Genomic DNA, 18,488 nt, shown 5'->3' with positions numbered 1-18,488 from the left:
GTTTGTATTAATATGTTTGTATTAAAATATTTTAGCAATATCACACGAGAGAAAGTGCTGTACTGCTGGATATAGCATGGCTGAGATGTGGTAGCAGACACGAGCGGGCATTTTTACTTATTCCACCTTAGAATATCACCTCTGTTAACTTCTGGGTTCTGTGGTAAATCCCAAATAGTGTTAAATGGAAAGCTAGTGAGCTACAGTATGTAGAGTGTACAATCCAGTGTCACAGATACACACCTAGTAGTGCCCTTGATCAGGGGTTAGAGAGTGATTTGGAATTCAGCCTTGTGTTCAGAGCTACTTAGCTTTGCAGACGTCTATAAATGAACACTTTAGATGCAATTAGTTAGTTAGTTCAGATGCAATTCGAAAGCAAGTGTATTTTTTAATATGGCATAATGTTAGCAGATGGGATTTCTTGCTGAATGTGCTCCTGTGACTGGTTTTGAATGTGGTGTTGCGCAGGCAGTTGCTCTCTCTTCTGGATCGCGGGCTGTAGTGACTCTACCTTTACCTACTGTATACTGCGACCGACAGTTTAATTAACACCACTGACATAGAGTGAGATACATCGAGTTTAATGTCCCAGTGGTGTTACGCTCCATTTCAACCCCTCATGGGATGTCTCTCGTCAAATCAGATTGCTCGGTTGGAACTATTTGTTAAGTAATATAACAAGTAACAAAACAAGTAACACAGGGACTTGTGGGCAGATGATGCCCATAATCTAAGGTATCAGAATCAGAATCAGAAAGAGTTTTATTGCCAAGTACGCTTACACGTAAAAGGAATTTGTTTTAGTGACAGAGCTTCCAGAACAGAAAACAAATGACAAGACAAAAACAGCACGACAAAAAAAAAAAAAAAAAAAACATTTGACATCAAATGGAGTAGGGTGTGAGATACTTTTTAAATAAGTTATATAAATATCTGAAATCTGTGGTATTATACAGTATATTGCACTGTGATACTGTACACAATATTGCACATATATTTATTGACAGTTGATGTTTAACTGTTCATGAGGGAGATTGCCTGGGGAAAAAAACTGTTTTTGTGCCTGACTGTCCTAGTGTTAGGTGCTCTATAGCGTCGACCCGACGGCAAAAGTTCAAATAAAAGGTGGCCTGGGTGTGAGGGGTCCAAAGTGATACTCCGAGCCCTTTTCCTCACTCAGGATGTGTACAGTTCTTGTGGCGTGGGCAGGGCAGTGCCAATAATTCTTTCAGCAGTCCGAACCGTCCTTTGTAGTCTTCTGATGTCTGTTTTCGTAGCTGAGCCAAACCAGACAGTTATTGAAGTGCACAGGACGGATTCAATGACGGCTGAGTAGAACTGTGTGAGCAGCTCCTGTGGCAGGTTGAATTTCTTTAGCTGGCGAAGGAAATACAACCTCTGGTGGGCCTTTTTAACAACAGAGTCAATGTGAATGTCCCACTTCAGGTCCTGAGAGATGGTCGTGCACAGGAACCGGAATGACTCTACTGCTGTCACAGTGCTGTTCATGATGGTAATTGGGGGAAGTGCAGGTGGGTTCCTCCTGAAGTCCACAATCATCTCCACTGTTTTGAGCATGTTCAGCTCCAGGTTGTTGAGACTGCACCAGACAGCCAGCTGCTCAACCTCACTTCTGTAAGCAGACTCGTCACCGTCCTGAATGAGGCCGATGATTGTGGTGTCATCTGCAAATTTCAGGAGCTTGACAGTGGGGTCTGTAGAGGTGCAGTCATTGGTGTACAGGGAGAAAAGCAGTGGGGAGAGAACGCATCCCTGAGGGGCTCCAGTATTGGTGGTGTGGCTGTTGGACATGAATTCCCCCAGTCTCACTAGCTGCTGCCTGTCTGTCAGAAAGCTGGTGATCCAGTGACAGATAGAGCTAGGAACAGAGAGCTGGTTTAGTTTGGTCTGAAGCAGTGCTGGGATGATCGTATTAAAAGCTGATGAAAAGTCTATAAACAAGACCCTTGCATAAGCCCCTGGTTTGTCCAGATGTTGGAGGATGAAGTGCAGTCCCATGTTGACTGCATCATCAACAGACCTGTTTGCTCTATAGGCAAACTGCAGGGGGTCCAGTAAGGGTCCTGTGATGTCTCTCAGATAGGCCAACACCAGTCTTTCAAATGACTTCATGACCACAGATGTTAGGGCGACTGGTCTGTAGTCATTAAGTCCTGTGATTTTAGGATTTTTTGGAATGGGGATGATTGTGGAACGTTTAAAGCACAAATGCACTTCACATTGTTCCAGTTATCTGTTGGAGATCTGTGTAAAGATGGGAGCCAGCTGGTCAGCACAGGATTTCAGACAGGCTGGTGTCACGCCGTCTGGGCCTGGAGCTTTCCTTCTCTTTTGTTTTAGAAAGATCTGGCGAACATTCTTTTCACAGACCTGGAGTGCAGGGGGGGAAGAGAGGATGGTTGCTAGAGGTGATAATGGTGGTGTAGAAAGAGGGTCAGGACAGGGGTGTGGTGTGAAACTGGGTGTTTCAAATCTACAATAGAACTCATTCAGGTCATCAACCAGTTGTTGATTCCCTACAGAGTTGGGGGTTGGCGTCTTGTAGTTAGTGATGGTTTTCAGGCCTTTCCACACAGAAGCAGGGTCGTTTACAGAAAACTGATTTTCTAGTTTTTCAGAGTAGCTTCTCTTAGCCGCTCTGATTGCCCTTGTTAGTGTGTTCCTGGCCTGTTTGTACAAGATCCTGTCCCCACTCCTGAAGGCATCCTCTTTGGCCTGACGAAGCTGTCTGAGTTTTGCTGTAAACCATGGTTTGTCATTGTTATATGTTAAAAAAGTCCTGGTAGGGATGCACATGTCCTCACAGAAACTGATGTAGGATGTTACAGAATCTGTGAGCTCGTCCAGATTGGTGGCAGCAGCTTCAAAAACACTCCAATCAGTGCAGTCAAAACAGGCCTGTAATTCCTGCTCTGCTTCACTGGTCCATCTCTTTACTGTCCTTACTACAGGCTTAGCAGTTTTAAGTTTTTGCCTATAGGTCGGGAGAAGATGAACCAGGCAGTGGTCAGAAAGTCCTAAAGCTGCTCTGGGGATAGAGCGATATGCATCCTTTATTGTGGTGTAGCAGTGATCCAAAGTATTTTTGTCTCTCGTGGGGCATGTAATGTGCTGTTTGTATTTAGGCAGTTCACGTTTAAGGTTTGCTTTGTTAAAATCCCCAAGTATAATTAAAACCGAGTCTGGGTGTTGTTGCTCCGTGTCTGTGATGTGAGCAGCCAGCTGTTGCAATGCTGCGTTCACACACGCTTGTGGAGGGATGTACACACTCACAAGAATGAACGAGGTAAACTCCCGCGGCGAATAGAAAGGCTTGCAGTTGATGAAATATGCCTCTAGATCAGGACAGCACATCTTCTTCAATGGTGTCACATTTGTACACCAACGTTCATTGATGTAAAAGCATGTCCCGCCGCCTCGCAATTTCCCCGTTGATTCCGTGTCGCGATCCGCTCTGAACAGCTGGAAGCCCGGCAGGTGTAGCGCGTTGTCCGGAATGGCTTCATTCAGCCAGGTTTCCGTGAAACACAGCGCAGCAGAGTTTGAAAAGTTCTTATTTTTCCTGGAGAGCAGGAAAAATTCGTCCATTTTATTGGGTAAAGAGCGGAGATTCGCCAGATGTATACTCGGCAGCGCAGTTCTAAAGCTGCGCTGTCGGAGCTTGACGAGCGCGCCGGCTCTCTTCCCCCGCCTGCGCTTCTTAAAGCATTTCAACAGTGCCGCTGCTCCGCCAGTTACAATGTTCAGAAAAACATTTGAGAAGTCGAAAACTGGTTGGAAATTGTGTGATGTGTCCTGCTGAATGTTCAACAGTTCATCTCTGGTATAAGTGATAACATTTGAGAAACAAAAAACAGGACAAACTAACAAAAACAGTAAGACAGATAGAGAGCTCCACACCGAGGCAGCCATCCGCGGCGCCATCTCCTAACCAAAGGTAAAGCAATAAAATCATAAGTGATAATAGAAACGAACTAGTGAATGGTTATTGTAATGCCATTTTATTTTAATTAATTTATTTTATTTTTTTTTTCTTCCCGATTTTCTCCCTAATTTAGTCGTGGCCAATTCCTCCCCGTCACTAGGGGGCTTCCACATTAGGGCTACTACTACCATTCAGTCGGGAGAGCGAAGACTATCCTGTGTTTTTCTCCGAACTGCGTGACGTCAGCCGACTGCATCTTTTCGAACTGCTTGCTCACACACCGTTAGGGGCGGAGTAACACACTGAGAGGAAAGCGCTAGCCGCTTCTTCCGCGTGCGCGAGCTCACAGACGCCCCTGATTGGTCATGATTAATGTGGGAGCACAAAGTACCTCTTAGCCTAAAGATGGCGCCGGTGAGGTCGGCTGCCGTCGCGACTGCTCCGACCACCTTTTCTTTGTTTTTGTTCTTTAAGTTAGTTTACAGCGTTTTAAAACCGGCAAAATTACCATCATGGGGTACATTAGTTATGATAGAGACACTCTTGTTTCTATTGGTATACAATGTACTCACAATTCGACGTTTTTAACTCCGATCTCACTCGGATCCGAGCTGGCCGAGTGAGATCCTGAGGAACAACAAAGGACGCGACGCGAAGCGACGGCCCCGAGGGAAACGAGCCGGCGTCAGGAACAGGCTGAGAGCCCGTGCACACCGCACACCTCTGCCTAGCATCCTGCTCGCCAACGTCCAGTCACTGGAGAACAAGCTCGATGACCTCAGGGCCAGGATAAAGTTCCAGAGAGACATTCGGGACTGCAATCTCCTCTGCTTCACCGAGACATGGCTGAACCCAGCGGTGCCGGACCACGCCATCCAGCCGGCCGAGTTCTTCTCGGTTCACCGCATGGACAGGGCGCGGGACTCTGGGAAGTCAAGAGGAGGCGGCGTGTGTTTAATGGTGAACAGCAGCTGGTGCAACAGCGCGAGCGTTGTTCCTCTCACACGCTCCTGCACACCAAACCTGGAACTACTGTCCATCATGTGTCGTCCTTTTTACCTTCCTCGGGAGTTTACATCGGTCATAATCAGCGCCGTTTATATTCCACCACAAGCGGACACAGACACTGCCTTATGCGAGCTGCATGAGGCACTCACACAACAACAAACACAACACCGGGACGCTGCGCTTATTGTGGCGGGGGACTTTAATAGTGCCAACCTCAAACGCGCAGCGCTGAACTTTTATCAGCACATCACCTGCCCCACCAGGGGCGAAAGGACACTGGACCACTGTTACACTACAGTCAAGGACGGTTACAAGGCACAATCTTGCCCACCGTTTGGTAAATCCGACCACGCCGCCATCTTCCTCATGCCAAAATACAAACAAAGGCTGAAACAGGAAGTTCCGGTTCAGAAGGAGGTCGCGCGCTGGACGGACCAATCGGTGGCCGCGTTACAGGACGCACTTGATGACGCAGACTGGGACATGTTCAGAAACAGCTCCGACGATGACGTCAGTGTGTTTACGGAAGCGGTTGTGGGATTCATCGGGAAACTAGCGGATGATACCGTAGAAAAAAAGACTATTAAAACGTTTCCCAACCAGAAGCCATGGGTGGATAAAACCATCCGCGACGCTCTGAGATCTCGCACCGCTGCCTACAACACGGGACTCGCGTCGGGGGACATGGAACCGTACAAGGCTGCGTCATACAGCGTCCGGAAGGCGGTGAAAGAGGCGAAGCAGCGCTACGGGAGGAAACTAGAGTCACAACTCCAACAGAGTGACTCTAGGAGCCTGTGGCAGGGACTAAGAACAATAACGGATTATAAAGCACCAACATCCGGTATGATAAACGCAGACGTGTCTCTGGCAGACGAGTTGAACACTTTCTATGCTCGCTTCGAGGCTGCAGCTAAAGACGCTAGCGATGCTAATGCTAGCGGCGCTAACGGCTGCAGACAGGAAGTCACTGCCAGCACCGGAAGCGCGTTCATCATCACCGAGCATGACGTGAGGAGAGCCTTCAAGAGAGTGAACACAAGGAAAGCAGCAGGACCAGACGGCATCTCAGGCCGCATTCTCAGAGCCTGCGCAGACCAGCTAGCACCTGTGTTCACTGAGATATTCAACATCTCTTTATCTCAGTCGGTGATCCCCACATGCTTCAAAGAATCCATCATTGTTCCTGTCCCAAAGAAACCTCATCCTGCTTCCCTCAATGATTATCGCTCTGTAGCCCTCACCTCAGTAGTGATGAAGTGCTTTGAACGCCTGGTCAGAGACTTCATCATCTCTTCACTACCAGACACACTCGACCCACTACAGTTTGCTTATCGTCCAAACCGTTCCACGGACGATGCAATCTCTCATCTCCTCCATACATCTCTCACTCACCTGGACTCTCGGAGGGGGAATTATGTGAAAATGCTCTTCATCGACTACAGTTCTGCATTTAATACCATAATTCCCTCCACACTTACCACCAAGCTGGAGCACCTGGGACTCAGCTCATCCATGTGTCAGTGGATCTCCAATTTTCTGACTGGCAGACCACAGGCAGTAAGGATGGGCGGACATGTCTCAGCCTCCCTCACTCTCAGCACTGGAGCCCCCCAGGGTTGTGTTCTGAGCCCCCTGTTGTACTCTCTGTACACCCACGACTGCGTGGCCACTACCAGCTCCACCACCATCATCAAGTTTGCTGACGACACTGTTGTGGTGGGCCTGATCACGAACAACGATGAGACGGCCTACCTGGAGGAGGTTGGAAATCTGGAGAACTGGTGCCAGAGAAACAATCTCCTCCTGAACGTCAGTAAGACAAAGGAGCTGATAGTGGACTTCAGTACAAAGCAGGTGAGGAACTACCAGACCCCCGTCATCAACAGGAGCCCAGTGGAGAGAGTGGACAGCTTCAGATACCTCGGTGTTCACATCACGCAGGACCTGGCATGGTCCTGTCACATCAACACCGTGGTAAAAAAGGCCCGGCAGCGTCTCTACCACCTCAGACGCTTGAGAGACTTTAGACTGCCCTCCAAGGTGCTCAGGAATTTCTACTCCTGCACCATAGAGAGCATCCTGACGGGAAATATCAAGACCTGGTTCGGGAACAGCACCATGCAGGACAGACGAGCTCTACAGAGGGTGGTGCGATCAGCTGAGCGCATCATCCGCATCGAGCTCCCTGACCTGCACTCGATCTACAGCAAGCGGTGCTTGACCAAGGCCAGGAAGATCGTGAAGGACCTCAGTCACCCCAATAACGGACTGTTTACTCTGTTGCGGTCTGGGAAGCGATTCCGCTCCTTGAAGACCAACACAGAGAGACTAAGGAGGAGCTTCTTCCCGCAGGCGATAAGGTCACTCAACCACAACCACGAACTAACACAATCTTTCCATAATTGATCAAATCTATCAATCCTTTTACATCCATGAACACTATGGACAATTACACGCTCACCTTCCTTCATATCTACACTACATTTTGTACATCTACATCCTGGACCATTGCACAAAGTCATTTTAATAACTTTGCACACCTACCTTCACAATTACACTACTATGTTTACGTTTACATCCTGGACCAGTGCACAAAGTCACTTTAATAACCTCTGCACAAAGACACTTTCTTCTATGCATATTTGCACACCAGTACAGTATATTTCAATTTGTACAGTATATTTCTATTTTTATGCACATCATATTTCTATGTACAGTATATTTCTATTTTTATGCATATCGTATTTCTATTTTTATTTTTAGTTCCATTTTTTTCTAGCACATTTCTATTTTTATTTTTAGTTCAATTTTTTCCTAGTTTAATTAAATTTTTTTTATTTAATTTTTTATCGTATTCTTTTATTTATATTTATTTCTTATTTGTAAACTTTAATTCTCTTTTAGGGTCAATAGCAGTCGTATAATACATTTCACTACATTTCGTACTGTGTATGTTTGTGTATGTGACAAATAAAATTTTAATTTTGAATTTTTTTTATCCCTCCCCTCTGAGAGAGCTCTGCCAATCAGCTCTCTCTAGGCCTCCGGCTGGGAGAGGTAACAGCATCACCCTGGGATCGAACCAGCGTTCTCCAAATGATAGGGCGAGCACTTTACCACTGCGCCACTCGGAGGCGAATGCTATTTTATTTTTGATTATTTCTCTAATAACAGCAACCCCATTGTGTTTTTCAGTATGCCTTACTAAACAGGCTTGGAATTATGAAGCACATTGGATTCTCAGGGGTTTAGATCTGTTTTAGCTTTAAGCTAGCTGAAGTCTATTTTGAAGAATGTATGCAGATAATGCAATAAAATAATTTTCATGAGAAGTTGATAAAAAAATCCTTATTGTACAGAAATAAAAGTTGATAAGTCTTTTTATACTGTAAAAGTTACATAAAATCTTGAACGCTATTCAACTGAAATCCTTTGGTAACACTAAAACCTCACCACTTCCCATCTTTTTTTAAAATATTGGACAAAGTACATAGCTAGTTTCTAATAAACTCAGCAACAATGAACTGCTGGTAAAAGGACCTGTCAGAAACCTGTCAAATCCCACAAAGCCATAAGTGACAAGCCAAGCTTCATGTACTCTATTTATGGGTTATAGGTCACCACAATAAAAGTCAGAGTTCCGTTTCTCACTCGCACATACAATCATTACTTAATTGAACATTTAGCAATCAGTGTCTCGATCCATAATTAGCTGACGTAAGGGCAGTAATTGCATGTAAGCCAGGCAGCTGTGTGGCAGTAAATCAGAACATGTTTGAGCTCGACTATAGAAAAGGCCCACTAGATCATCAGTGCTCTAATTAACACGCTACACAGGAAATGAGTTCATTAGGCAACATTCTTGTAGGATTTTAGTTCTTGGTTGTGAACACTGCAACAGGGGAATTCGGCACAAGCACGCAAGATTATGACAAACAGGCTGAAGATAAAGTTCGTATGAAATGGAACTGTCTATTATGTTTTAGAATGTTCACGTTTTTGTTATGTTGTCCAGTTGGTATCACAAAGAACAGCCTGTGATGTTGAAATTTTGCCCTTTCAATTGTTATTGCGTACTTCCTGTGTCTGAGGTTTAACCCAAACAGAATAATAGGCTGCTTTTACCTGTTCTGACTGCTCTAATCAACAATTTCTCTCATCAACAGCCTCTACCTCATGGCACTGGGTGGAAAAAAGAGCATTAGCTGTAATTGTGTGTGTGTGTGTGTGTGTGTGTGTGTGTGTGTGTGTGTGTGTGTGTGTGTGTGTTTTATTCACTCATCTGCGCTTCTATACTAATATTTTAAGGGAAGAGCACAATCATGCAGACACACTTTTCAACAGGCATACTCATCAGTTTTTGTATGATAAGTAATACTCACATAGTCCTGGGTCAGATCATTAATATTGGTTGATATTGCTTGAAGCCAATCTGTACTTTCTGCTGCAGTGCAAAACTGTAGAACATTGGTGCATGCTCCATCTAAGGCAAATACTTCAAAACTGTTCGACCTGATTGGAACAGAGGGAGAGAGAAAAAAAAGATGGGTGGGAATTGAATATACTGTATTTGTAAAGCACAAGAAACTCTATTGACCTCAGATAAGCAGGTCTATGTAGCAAATCAAGTTTGCTAAGATGAGCACAGATAGCATAGTAATTTATTTTTAATGCAGTTAAGGCACCTAAATAAAATGTTAGGTGTCGTGTATAAATAACATGCAATAGTAATTAAGTAAAAGAATAAATTGCTTTCTGAGGTATATCAGGCTAGCCTTCATTTAGTTTCACATTGTTTTTTTCCCAAACAGTCATTATAAATAAAAGACTGATTCAGATACGGTTTCTTACTATTTTTGAATAAAGCTTCTGCTGACATCTTTTACTGCAGTGGTGTTCATAATAACATGTGTGCATAATAAAATATTATTATTAGCCTTGTCATCAACTGCATCTACTGTAGTTTGATGGCTTTGACATTTGATTTATGTGTGTTTGCGACTTGGTATAGATGACTAACTTTTTAATTTGGTGGACTGATTGCTTAATGACAGCTGTCAGTTGTATTCAACAGAAAGTGAAATGACTCAGTATAGTGGCAAAATGCCTTTCTATGATGGTTGAGAGCAACTGCATTTATGCTAATAGTCTTAAATAACTGACAGGATGAACTTATTTATTATGTAACTTAGAAAAAAAAAACATTTAAAAGAGTCAGAAGCAATGACCAAGAAAGTTATACCTGCTTGTTTAACTCTATACTACTCTAGACAGTATATTTAGATGTGGGTAATACCAATTATATAAAATTATACATTGTTCCTTAGGGTTCTCTGGTCCCTCCACTGCCAGAATTAAAGACACAAAGTTCCCCCTAGGCGTTTGAGTTTACTCCACAGTGACACTGATCAGTTTGAAACATATGTTAAACATAAATAATACTGCCTAAAATCCACTAAGAATGGTCCAACAAGGCAATATACTGAAATTGACAAAGAAAATAATTTATGGAATTATAACATCGCCTAGAGACAGTTCCTGGAGAAGTTGAGAAGTGTTAGAGATTTTTGAGCTCTTCCAATTGATGGCTCTTGTTTTCTGAGCAGACCTAAAATGATCAAGCTACTGTAGAAGTCATTGGAGCAAAGGGGTTCGAAGCAGGTCCCAAGCAATCCTCAAAATAATAAAAAAAGCTGCACATTGTGCAGAAAGCTGACTTGATTCCAAAGCACTCAGGAGACCCAGCTGAACGTTTTTAATATAATTGGCAGTGCAAAATTGAGGGAGATATACCTGCCCAGTAATGAACTGGAAAAATGGGAATTTTGTCATTTCAAATCCTTAGAAAAGTATTAGCACTCCATTCTCATACAGAAGATGGCCACCCCTACAAATAATATACATAATTTCCATTGCATTATCCACATCAGTTCTGCACAGCACCCTGTTGCTTAGCAGCTTAAAATTAATAATGCTGTCTCTATTTCACAGATTTCTCACTCTTTTACACTTGCCTCCAAAGTCCTGGCACTCGTTAGAGAGTATCTATATAATAATGTGTTAGAGAAACAAAATATTGTCCATATGTATTTCGACTATATGGGAAAAGTAAATAGAATAATAAGAAGCAGAGAACTTCATTGTATTAAATATATTATTGTCATACGTATATTTTATAGACACTAGAGTTGTCCAAAACCTAGGTGTAGTATATTGTAATCGAAAGTGACAATAATCGAAAAAAATCAAGAAAATGATAAAAGAATTAGAAACTAAGAAAGTATGAAGAAAGATTTGGATCAACAATAAAAAAAAAAAAGCTATCCAGTTTAAGTATTTTTTTCTGCTGGGAATAAAACAATTTAGGGAGAATGATTGAGTGTAATACTTTATATTTGTAGTGTACAGTTTTAAAATGTTTAAGTGGCTTATGTACAATGAAACTATTTTCATTGTTCATGAAACTGAAGTGACATCATTCCATGACATACACCAGGATCGTTTTACACGTTTTATGCTTAGCTGTGATCTAATTGTTTTTTGCCGTGCTTCCATGGCCAAATGCCATAATGTGTCACTAAATTAGACTCATATATTTATTTTATTTAAAAAAAATGATTGTCCAAAGCGCCATAATTAAAATTAATACAGCTCATGTGTACAGTAGAACGATTCTCTGCTTGGGCTGGTTCTGATAGAAATTGCCTGGAGAATGTAATGTTCTGCTTGAACGAGCAGCAGCCTGCAGTCAACTCCTCTGAAACCAAGAAACTGTCTGTGTGAGTGACAGAACACAATAAAAAATCCATTAGTCAGGAGAAGTGCATTTTTACTGAGCTGTGCCATGCATTGTGAAAGGGCTCTAACAGGGAGAGGACTGATAGAATGAGTGGAAACAAACAGAATGGGAATGCGTGTGGGAAGGCAGGAAATTTAGGTCCAAAATAGGAAACGTGAACTCTAGGGAGAGTCAAAAAGAAGCATTAAAACAAAAAAAATAATCAATTAATATTTCTTTTTGGGGATATGAAACTGTTTGAAAATGAAAGTAGGGTTAAAAATTTGAAGCTGAGTATAAAATTTATTTTAAATTTAATGAAAGGGGCAGTGATGAAAATAATCTACATGAATATTAGAATGTACTGTAAGCCAAAGCAAGCTGGAGTGCAAAATAAATAAATAAATTCAACTGAATAAGATCCATTATATCCATTACATAGCCTAGGGCAGTGATCAACAACCTAATCCAACAGACCTGATCCATGTAATTGAGTAGCCTGATTATGTGGAGCAGGTGTGTTAGATTTGGATTCTGTAGAGAAGTCGATTTCCAAAACAGGGCTGCTAATTAGTATCCAACATTCATGAAGGAAAATGCCCTTCTACAATAAATTTATTATATAACAATGGATTACAACGAGCTTTATTCCTTGCTTATGCAAGTCTATATGTAAATAACTGATCAGAAATATATATGCTTGTATATAATCAACTTATACAAGTCACTTGAATTTTAAGCTGACAACTAAGTGTCAAATAATAGAAAATAAAGCACTAAATCTAAAGCACAAAATGCTTGAAGCAAAGTAATAATAATCTGAGATTCCTGCTGAAGTGAGTAAGGTCTAAGAAAAATTACTTTCTATCAATATACTGTATATGCACCTTAATGTATCATTCATAATTATGAATGACAAACATACATCAAAAATTATCTGCACTCTGGCAGCAGAATTTATGTAAATAATTCACATATTGACATTCTGATCTTAAATTTTAATTCAATCATTTAAAATATTTATTTTCTTTTTAATTAACTTCTTAATTGTTTGGGAGTTTCATTTTGGGAGAAATAATACCGTCTATGAAAGGTAGAGCTGCTTTTTATAAACCTCAGTGCCCGTGATCTGCATCAGTGACCTTTTCAGACACAGCATGCCTCTGCATAGATATTGGACTTAACACTTGCTCACTTAGATGAAAAACGCCTGAAAACCAACAAACCGGCCAGGTTGTGCCACACGTTGGATCTAGAATTGCATCACAACGAATTACTGCACCTTAATTTATCGCTTCCAGCTTTGTGTTTGGAGAGTCGAGCCATGGACAGGGGGAGGGTGACGGCGTCCAGCCACCGCTTCTCGTACTTTGGTTCATTAGCCGAGGGTGAGGAGGGTGAAGACGGTGCCTAGATAGAATAAATGAGAGAAAAAAGAAGGCAAAATGATGAGCAACAGGGGAGGGGCACTTTATCTTAGCCCCTCTTCAGTGCACTTTGATCAGTGCAAAACAACAACTGGGTCGCATGCTTCAGTAGCATCACTAAAGCTGCATGCTGTGTTTATATAATAAACCTTGCCTTCTTTCAGTACACCATCCTAGAATATTTACTAAATGAGAACATTTTGACACTTTGAAAAGCAGGGCTGCGCTTGATATATTTACTGCAAATATGCAAATAACATGAGGCCTCTGAAGCATCTCAAGATTAATAAGAGAAGAAGATTGAAACAAATTGGTGTGTGCTGGGTATACATGTTCACCATTAAAACAGCTTTCAGCTACAAAACAGCTATTAACAAAATCCCAGACTAGGTATAAGGCTGTGAAGAGTTTAGGACTTGCATGAAAAACTCCTTTATGAGCAGCCTCTTAATTACAGTCAAATGTTTCTAATATACAGTACTGTATGTCTTTATGGTTATGATGCGCATGCTTTGGATGTACGTAAATCTCCATGCCTAGTTGACCTTCATGAAAACCTCAGACCTCCGTTTGCTTTTAGAAACAAAATTTTTTCCTTAAAACCACTAATAAATTGTGTCTCTATGTAGACCTCTAGCATTTTTAACTCAAAAACGCAGACTGTCTAGTCCTCAAATTATTACTTCCACAGAGCACAATTTCCCGCTTCAACACTAAATCACAGTGGAGAAAAGAGCACTGAAGGGCTGTACTCAAACTGAAGTACTCTTACTTCCGAAAGCATTTACAACAGAAGAAAAACAAATTTAAATTCCTAAAGAAAAATAGATTACTATGCACTGTAGTAACATTGTTTATTAACTACAATAAATAAACTAAAACTATAGCAGAAAATGCTATAGTAATACTGTATGTAAACAGAACAAGCAAAGTAACATTTAAATGCTAACGTTAATTTAAAAAAATGAAAAAAGTAAATGAAAAATGTGGTAAAACAAAGTTCTAAATCAGTGGGAAAAAGTAATGAAATAAAATAAAATAAATAAAAAAAAGAAAAAAATGTGTTACTATTTTTGCTGGTAAGTTTTTTCCAAGCATCTTGGAGAACCTGCCACAATTCATCTGCAGGCTATGGCTGTCATACTTGCTTCGGGTCTCAGATAACTTTGTTGAGTTTTTCTTTTGCACAGTACTGCATAAAATGAAGAATATAAGTCAGGGGTTCTGATTGGTTCAGAAGGTTATAAAGGTTAAAAAAAAAATACATTCTAAACCCAAATCTGCCTGAGGTTTTACTGCTTTTGACTTGACATGGGTATACAGTATAACATGGTTACATCAAGAAAGTTGTAATAGAACAAGATGTCAAGATGTTCTCCTGTGCTGAAAATTACTCCAGTGTAGGTTAATCTTATTATATTTCACTAGATCACTAGTGACTTATATATTTGTGCTTTAAAATTAAACACTGTGAAATTACACTACAGACTGCAGTAGACGCAAATATAAACATGTTAAAAAGAAAATAAGGTTATATTCAGTTGTGTGTACCTGTAACACCTTTGCAGCTATTTCATCACGTTACATTTATGAGGGCTGTCCAAGTGAATTCTGATACTGGGAATCAAATCAAAAGTTTGGTGCTATTGCCAATTAGGCATATGTCTTAGGCACTTTCTAAAGCGGGATACACTGTTGATGCACACCAAGGCTGGATAATTAAACCTGATTTGACTTTCATGTCGCACTGTGCTAAAGTCTGAGATGACAAGGAATAAAAAATAGTCACCATGTCAAAATGCATTATGGTGACAAAGTGCCTGCCTTCTACCACGGACCAAATCCCAGCACCACTGACATTGTTGTCCTTCATATCAGGCTGCCTGCCATACCACAAGATATTTCTGAGGCAACGAGAGATGCAACACTAATTATTGGAAGGCATGTAAATGAATCAGTGCTCATCCCCGGGTGCTGTGAAAGCAAAACAGTGTCAATCAACTCAATGTCGGAGGAGCATACAGGGAATGACAAGCTCTGCGAATTCTAATCACCTGCAGGGAAGGAAACATCAAGAGTAAAGCAGGATTAACAAAAAGCCTCATTTAGACAACACTTTTGTTGACTCAGCAATTAGACAACCACAGCTCATGTTTTAATACAATCTTTTCTTGAACACACAACTAGAGAATACAAGAGCTGGAAAAAGAGCTAGCGCCAAAAGAAACAATGCATTCGAATCTTTACCCACCATGTTTTTCTACCTGCATACAGTGACAGTTTAATAATGGAGTAAACCAACTGTGCAGATTTTTTAAGCATTTGCCTGCTAATAAAAGAGAAACAAGAAATAAGCCTGCCATCCATTCATTCTTCGTCTGTGATGCCGAGCATATTTCATCCAGAAGGCTTCATTAAAACACACACCCATGCTCTAAAATGCTCATTCGTGTGTTTCTACTCATGTGGATGAATTTGGTGCTTTGAGGCACTGAGTCATGTAGTCATAGTATGTTCACCTTCACACGACACTCTCTGTTTGATAATAAGCTACCTGATAAGCTGTCACCTACCTGCCCTGCCCTATAGGAGCACCAGCACAGCAATATCTACTGCCTGGTATACATTATGTCTTAACACATAAGGAGCTTGTCTAATTCCATTTACTAAACAAAGATGAAATGAACTCATATGGTTAGGGCACTGGAATTTACATAACATTAGTATGTGATATTATGGGATAGATGAGTGTCTGGTCCCACAGCTAGAGCCTTGTGAAGCTGGTAGATTATAGTCTTCTGAGATTCACTAGGCGTGCTAAATCTTTTTGCATCTCAGCAAGTCATCACATTCACACCTCTCAACAATGGAAAAAGGAATTATGCATGGAATGGTGTCCAATAACAGCTCATAAATTTCACTACTATTTACTAAAGCCAAAAATAGTCTCAGGAGTAAAAATAGAAGATTGTGGTAGTGACCATTACTATTGAGAAATCTAACTGTACGTGAAATATATGTTTAGTGATTCTGGTGGTAATTTGCTGGTTGATGCTAGTTGCAATGATGTTTATTAGAAGAAAATATATAAACAATCTCAAGCATAAGAGCTGCAGTACGTGCAGTGGTGGCTAAACAGTTGATACGGGGTCAATGACAATGACACTTTTGGGCCCTTGAGTAAAACCCTGAATCCTCCATGCTCCACGAGGACTGTATCATGGCTGACCCAGTGTTTTGACCTGAGCTTATTAACAAGCTGGCATATGCAAAAACATAATTTCACTGACTTGCAATGTATATGTGACATACAAATGCTTTTTCTTTATAATGATCAGTTTTCCTCGTTAGCTTCAGCAACTTTGTGTCATATTAATGAGAAGTTTGGTAATGTACTGCAGCTACTGTACACAATGTAGTCACAATGATTTATGGCTTGGCTCAGCTTAGCCCAGCTAGTTAGACTTGGCTAAGATAGTTAGGATCTACAAACAAATACACACAATAGCATTGGCAGTGGTATTAACACAAACATTGGAGTGCTGGAATGTATTGTGTTTTTCAGAGTTTAAAGATGAGGGCTAGACAGACAAAGACTATGGCACTATTAAAGACATTGGCACTACTACAGTATCAAAAAACTGTTGAAACATGAAAGTTTTAACTATAATACGTAGCTGACTCTGAAGATTTCATTACATCCAATTAATCTCTGACTAAATATGATATGATATGATAATTCTAGATGAATATGCCGTCAGTCAGTCAGGGTGGATTTTCTTTTAAAATCCATTTAAGTTTACAGCCTGTCATTCAAGCACCTTTCCACTCTTTTTAATTGGATTATTTGTTTAGGGCTGCCTGACAGAATACTGTATGTTGAGATCCACTTACTGTGTTGCTTAAATTCCCATTTAAATGTAAACCACTGTCAAAAAGTGGTGAAGATGCTCTGCTACTCTGATCACTGGATGGTCCTGGAGAGCCTGAAAAGAAAATATCCCAGACTGTTTAGGATTAAACAAATAACCACACTGGTTGTAAGCATAATCTAGATGTATTACTGTAATCAGATGTGATAAGTTAAAATCAGCAACTAAAACAGTAAATCCAAACTAAGATACCTTTTATTTACAATGTGTAAACAAGTAAATCCTCTCTTAAATTTTTATCAGTTTTGCATTTCTAACAGCACTGAAATATTTGAAAAGCTAGAAAGCTAGAGACTGGATGAACAGCGTTTGATGTGCCAACCAAATCTAGAAGAAGGACCACATTTCTTTAAGGGTCTTGGCTCTACAGCAGTTTAGAGCTGTTGTAACCCCCTGCAGAGCTTGTGAATGCTCGTGAAGGTGCACAGTGCGAACTCACCTAATGGGAGCTTTAAAAAGGCTGGTGCCTCCCTGAGGTACCTCACAGTGATTGTAACTTCATCTCCAGCAGTTCGCAAGAGATGAACCTGCCCAAGAAACAAAAGAATGTGACAGACAAGGAAAGAAGTGAGGCAGTGAGAGCACTGTGGGAGACGGATATAGAGAATAAGATTCTCTTAACACTGCAGGACAGTCGACATGATAAAAGTTGACACTAGTGAAAGAAATGCATAAAATGAGAACGCCACATTAAACTGGGTTTATAGGACTTGTACATTTAAATTAATTCATTTATTAAAATTAAAATGCAAGTGCATGAGGGATTTCAATATGACTCCTCTGAATAATTACAGAGTTCTCTACCCTCTGCTAAGCTTTTGTGTGATCTAAGGGACCAGTTAACTGCTGCTCAGACATGTAATTAGCCCCGTGGTCTGTGGTAGCTTGGCATTGCATCATCCACTCTGCACATGATATAAAACTACTGTCCAAATATATGAAAAGCCTATGTTCAAGTAATTCACACTACTCCTTTTATCTAAACAACTGCCTAATGCTTTTCAGAATGCACCGATACCTTTTTTTTTTACATTTCTAAAGGGATTTGATCAAAACCATAAATAGAGGAATTATCAAATCTAGCCCAGTCAATTTTTTAGTCTATGATTAATAAGAAGTGGTTTGTCAAGAATTTCTAGATAAGGCTCACCCCAAATCAGGCTAACTATAAAATGGTGCCTTTGACATTTAAAGACCTTAATGACATTGCTATGGCATATCTTGCTGATCTCTCAGAGCATTACAGCAGCTCCCGACCACTTTAAACAGCTGATGCAGGCTTACTGCTAATCCCTAGGATCACTTACAACCTGGTGAAAAGGCTTTTTTTCTTGTATAGCTCCTAAACAGTGGCGCAGTGTTTTGAGAATATAAGGAATGCAAGCTGTCTT

General features: G+C 40.9%; 1 protein-coding gene across 1 annotated transcript in view; it reads right to left on the bottom strand.

Moving 5' to 3' along the window:
* sntg2 (syntrophin, gamma 2) overlaps positions 1-18,488 on the bottom strand; it is a 49,518-nt gene that overhangs the window by 13,440 nt on the left and 17,590 nt on the right. Inside the window, exons 7-10 of the mRNA XM_053510215.1 lie at positions 17,537-17,624; positions 17,060-17,151; positions 13,021-13,148; positions 9,343-9,472 (exon numbers count right to left, since the gene is read on the bottom strand). Coding sequence (XP_053366190.1) covers positions 9,343-9,472; positions 13,021-13,148; positions 17,060-17,151; positions 17,537-17,624 — 438 coding nt within the window. The remainder of the gene's footprint in view (positions 1-9,342; positions 9,473-13,020; positions 13,149-17,059; positions 17,152-17,536; positions 17,625-18,488) is intronic.

The sequence above is a fragment of the Clarias gariepinus genome, chromosome 13 (assembly GCF_024256425.1).
Source record: "Clarias gariepinus isolate MV-2021 ecotype Netherlands chromosome 13, CGAR_prim_01v2, whole genome shotgun sequence".
NCBI classification, from domain to species: Eukaryota; Metazoa; Chordata; class Actinopteri; order Siluriformes; family Clariidae; genus Clarias; species Clarias gariepinus.
Note: the sequence above shows the minus strand (reverse complement) of the source record. Positions and strands in the feature narration are given on the sequence as shown.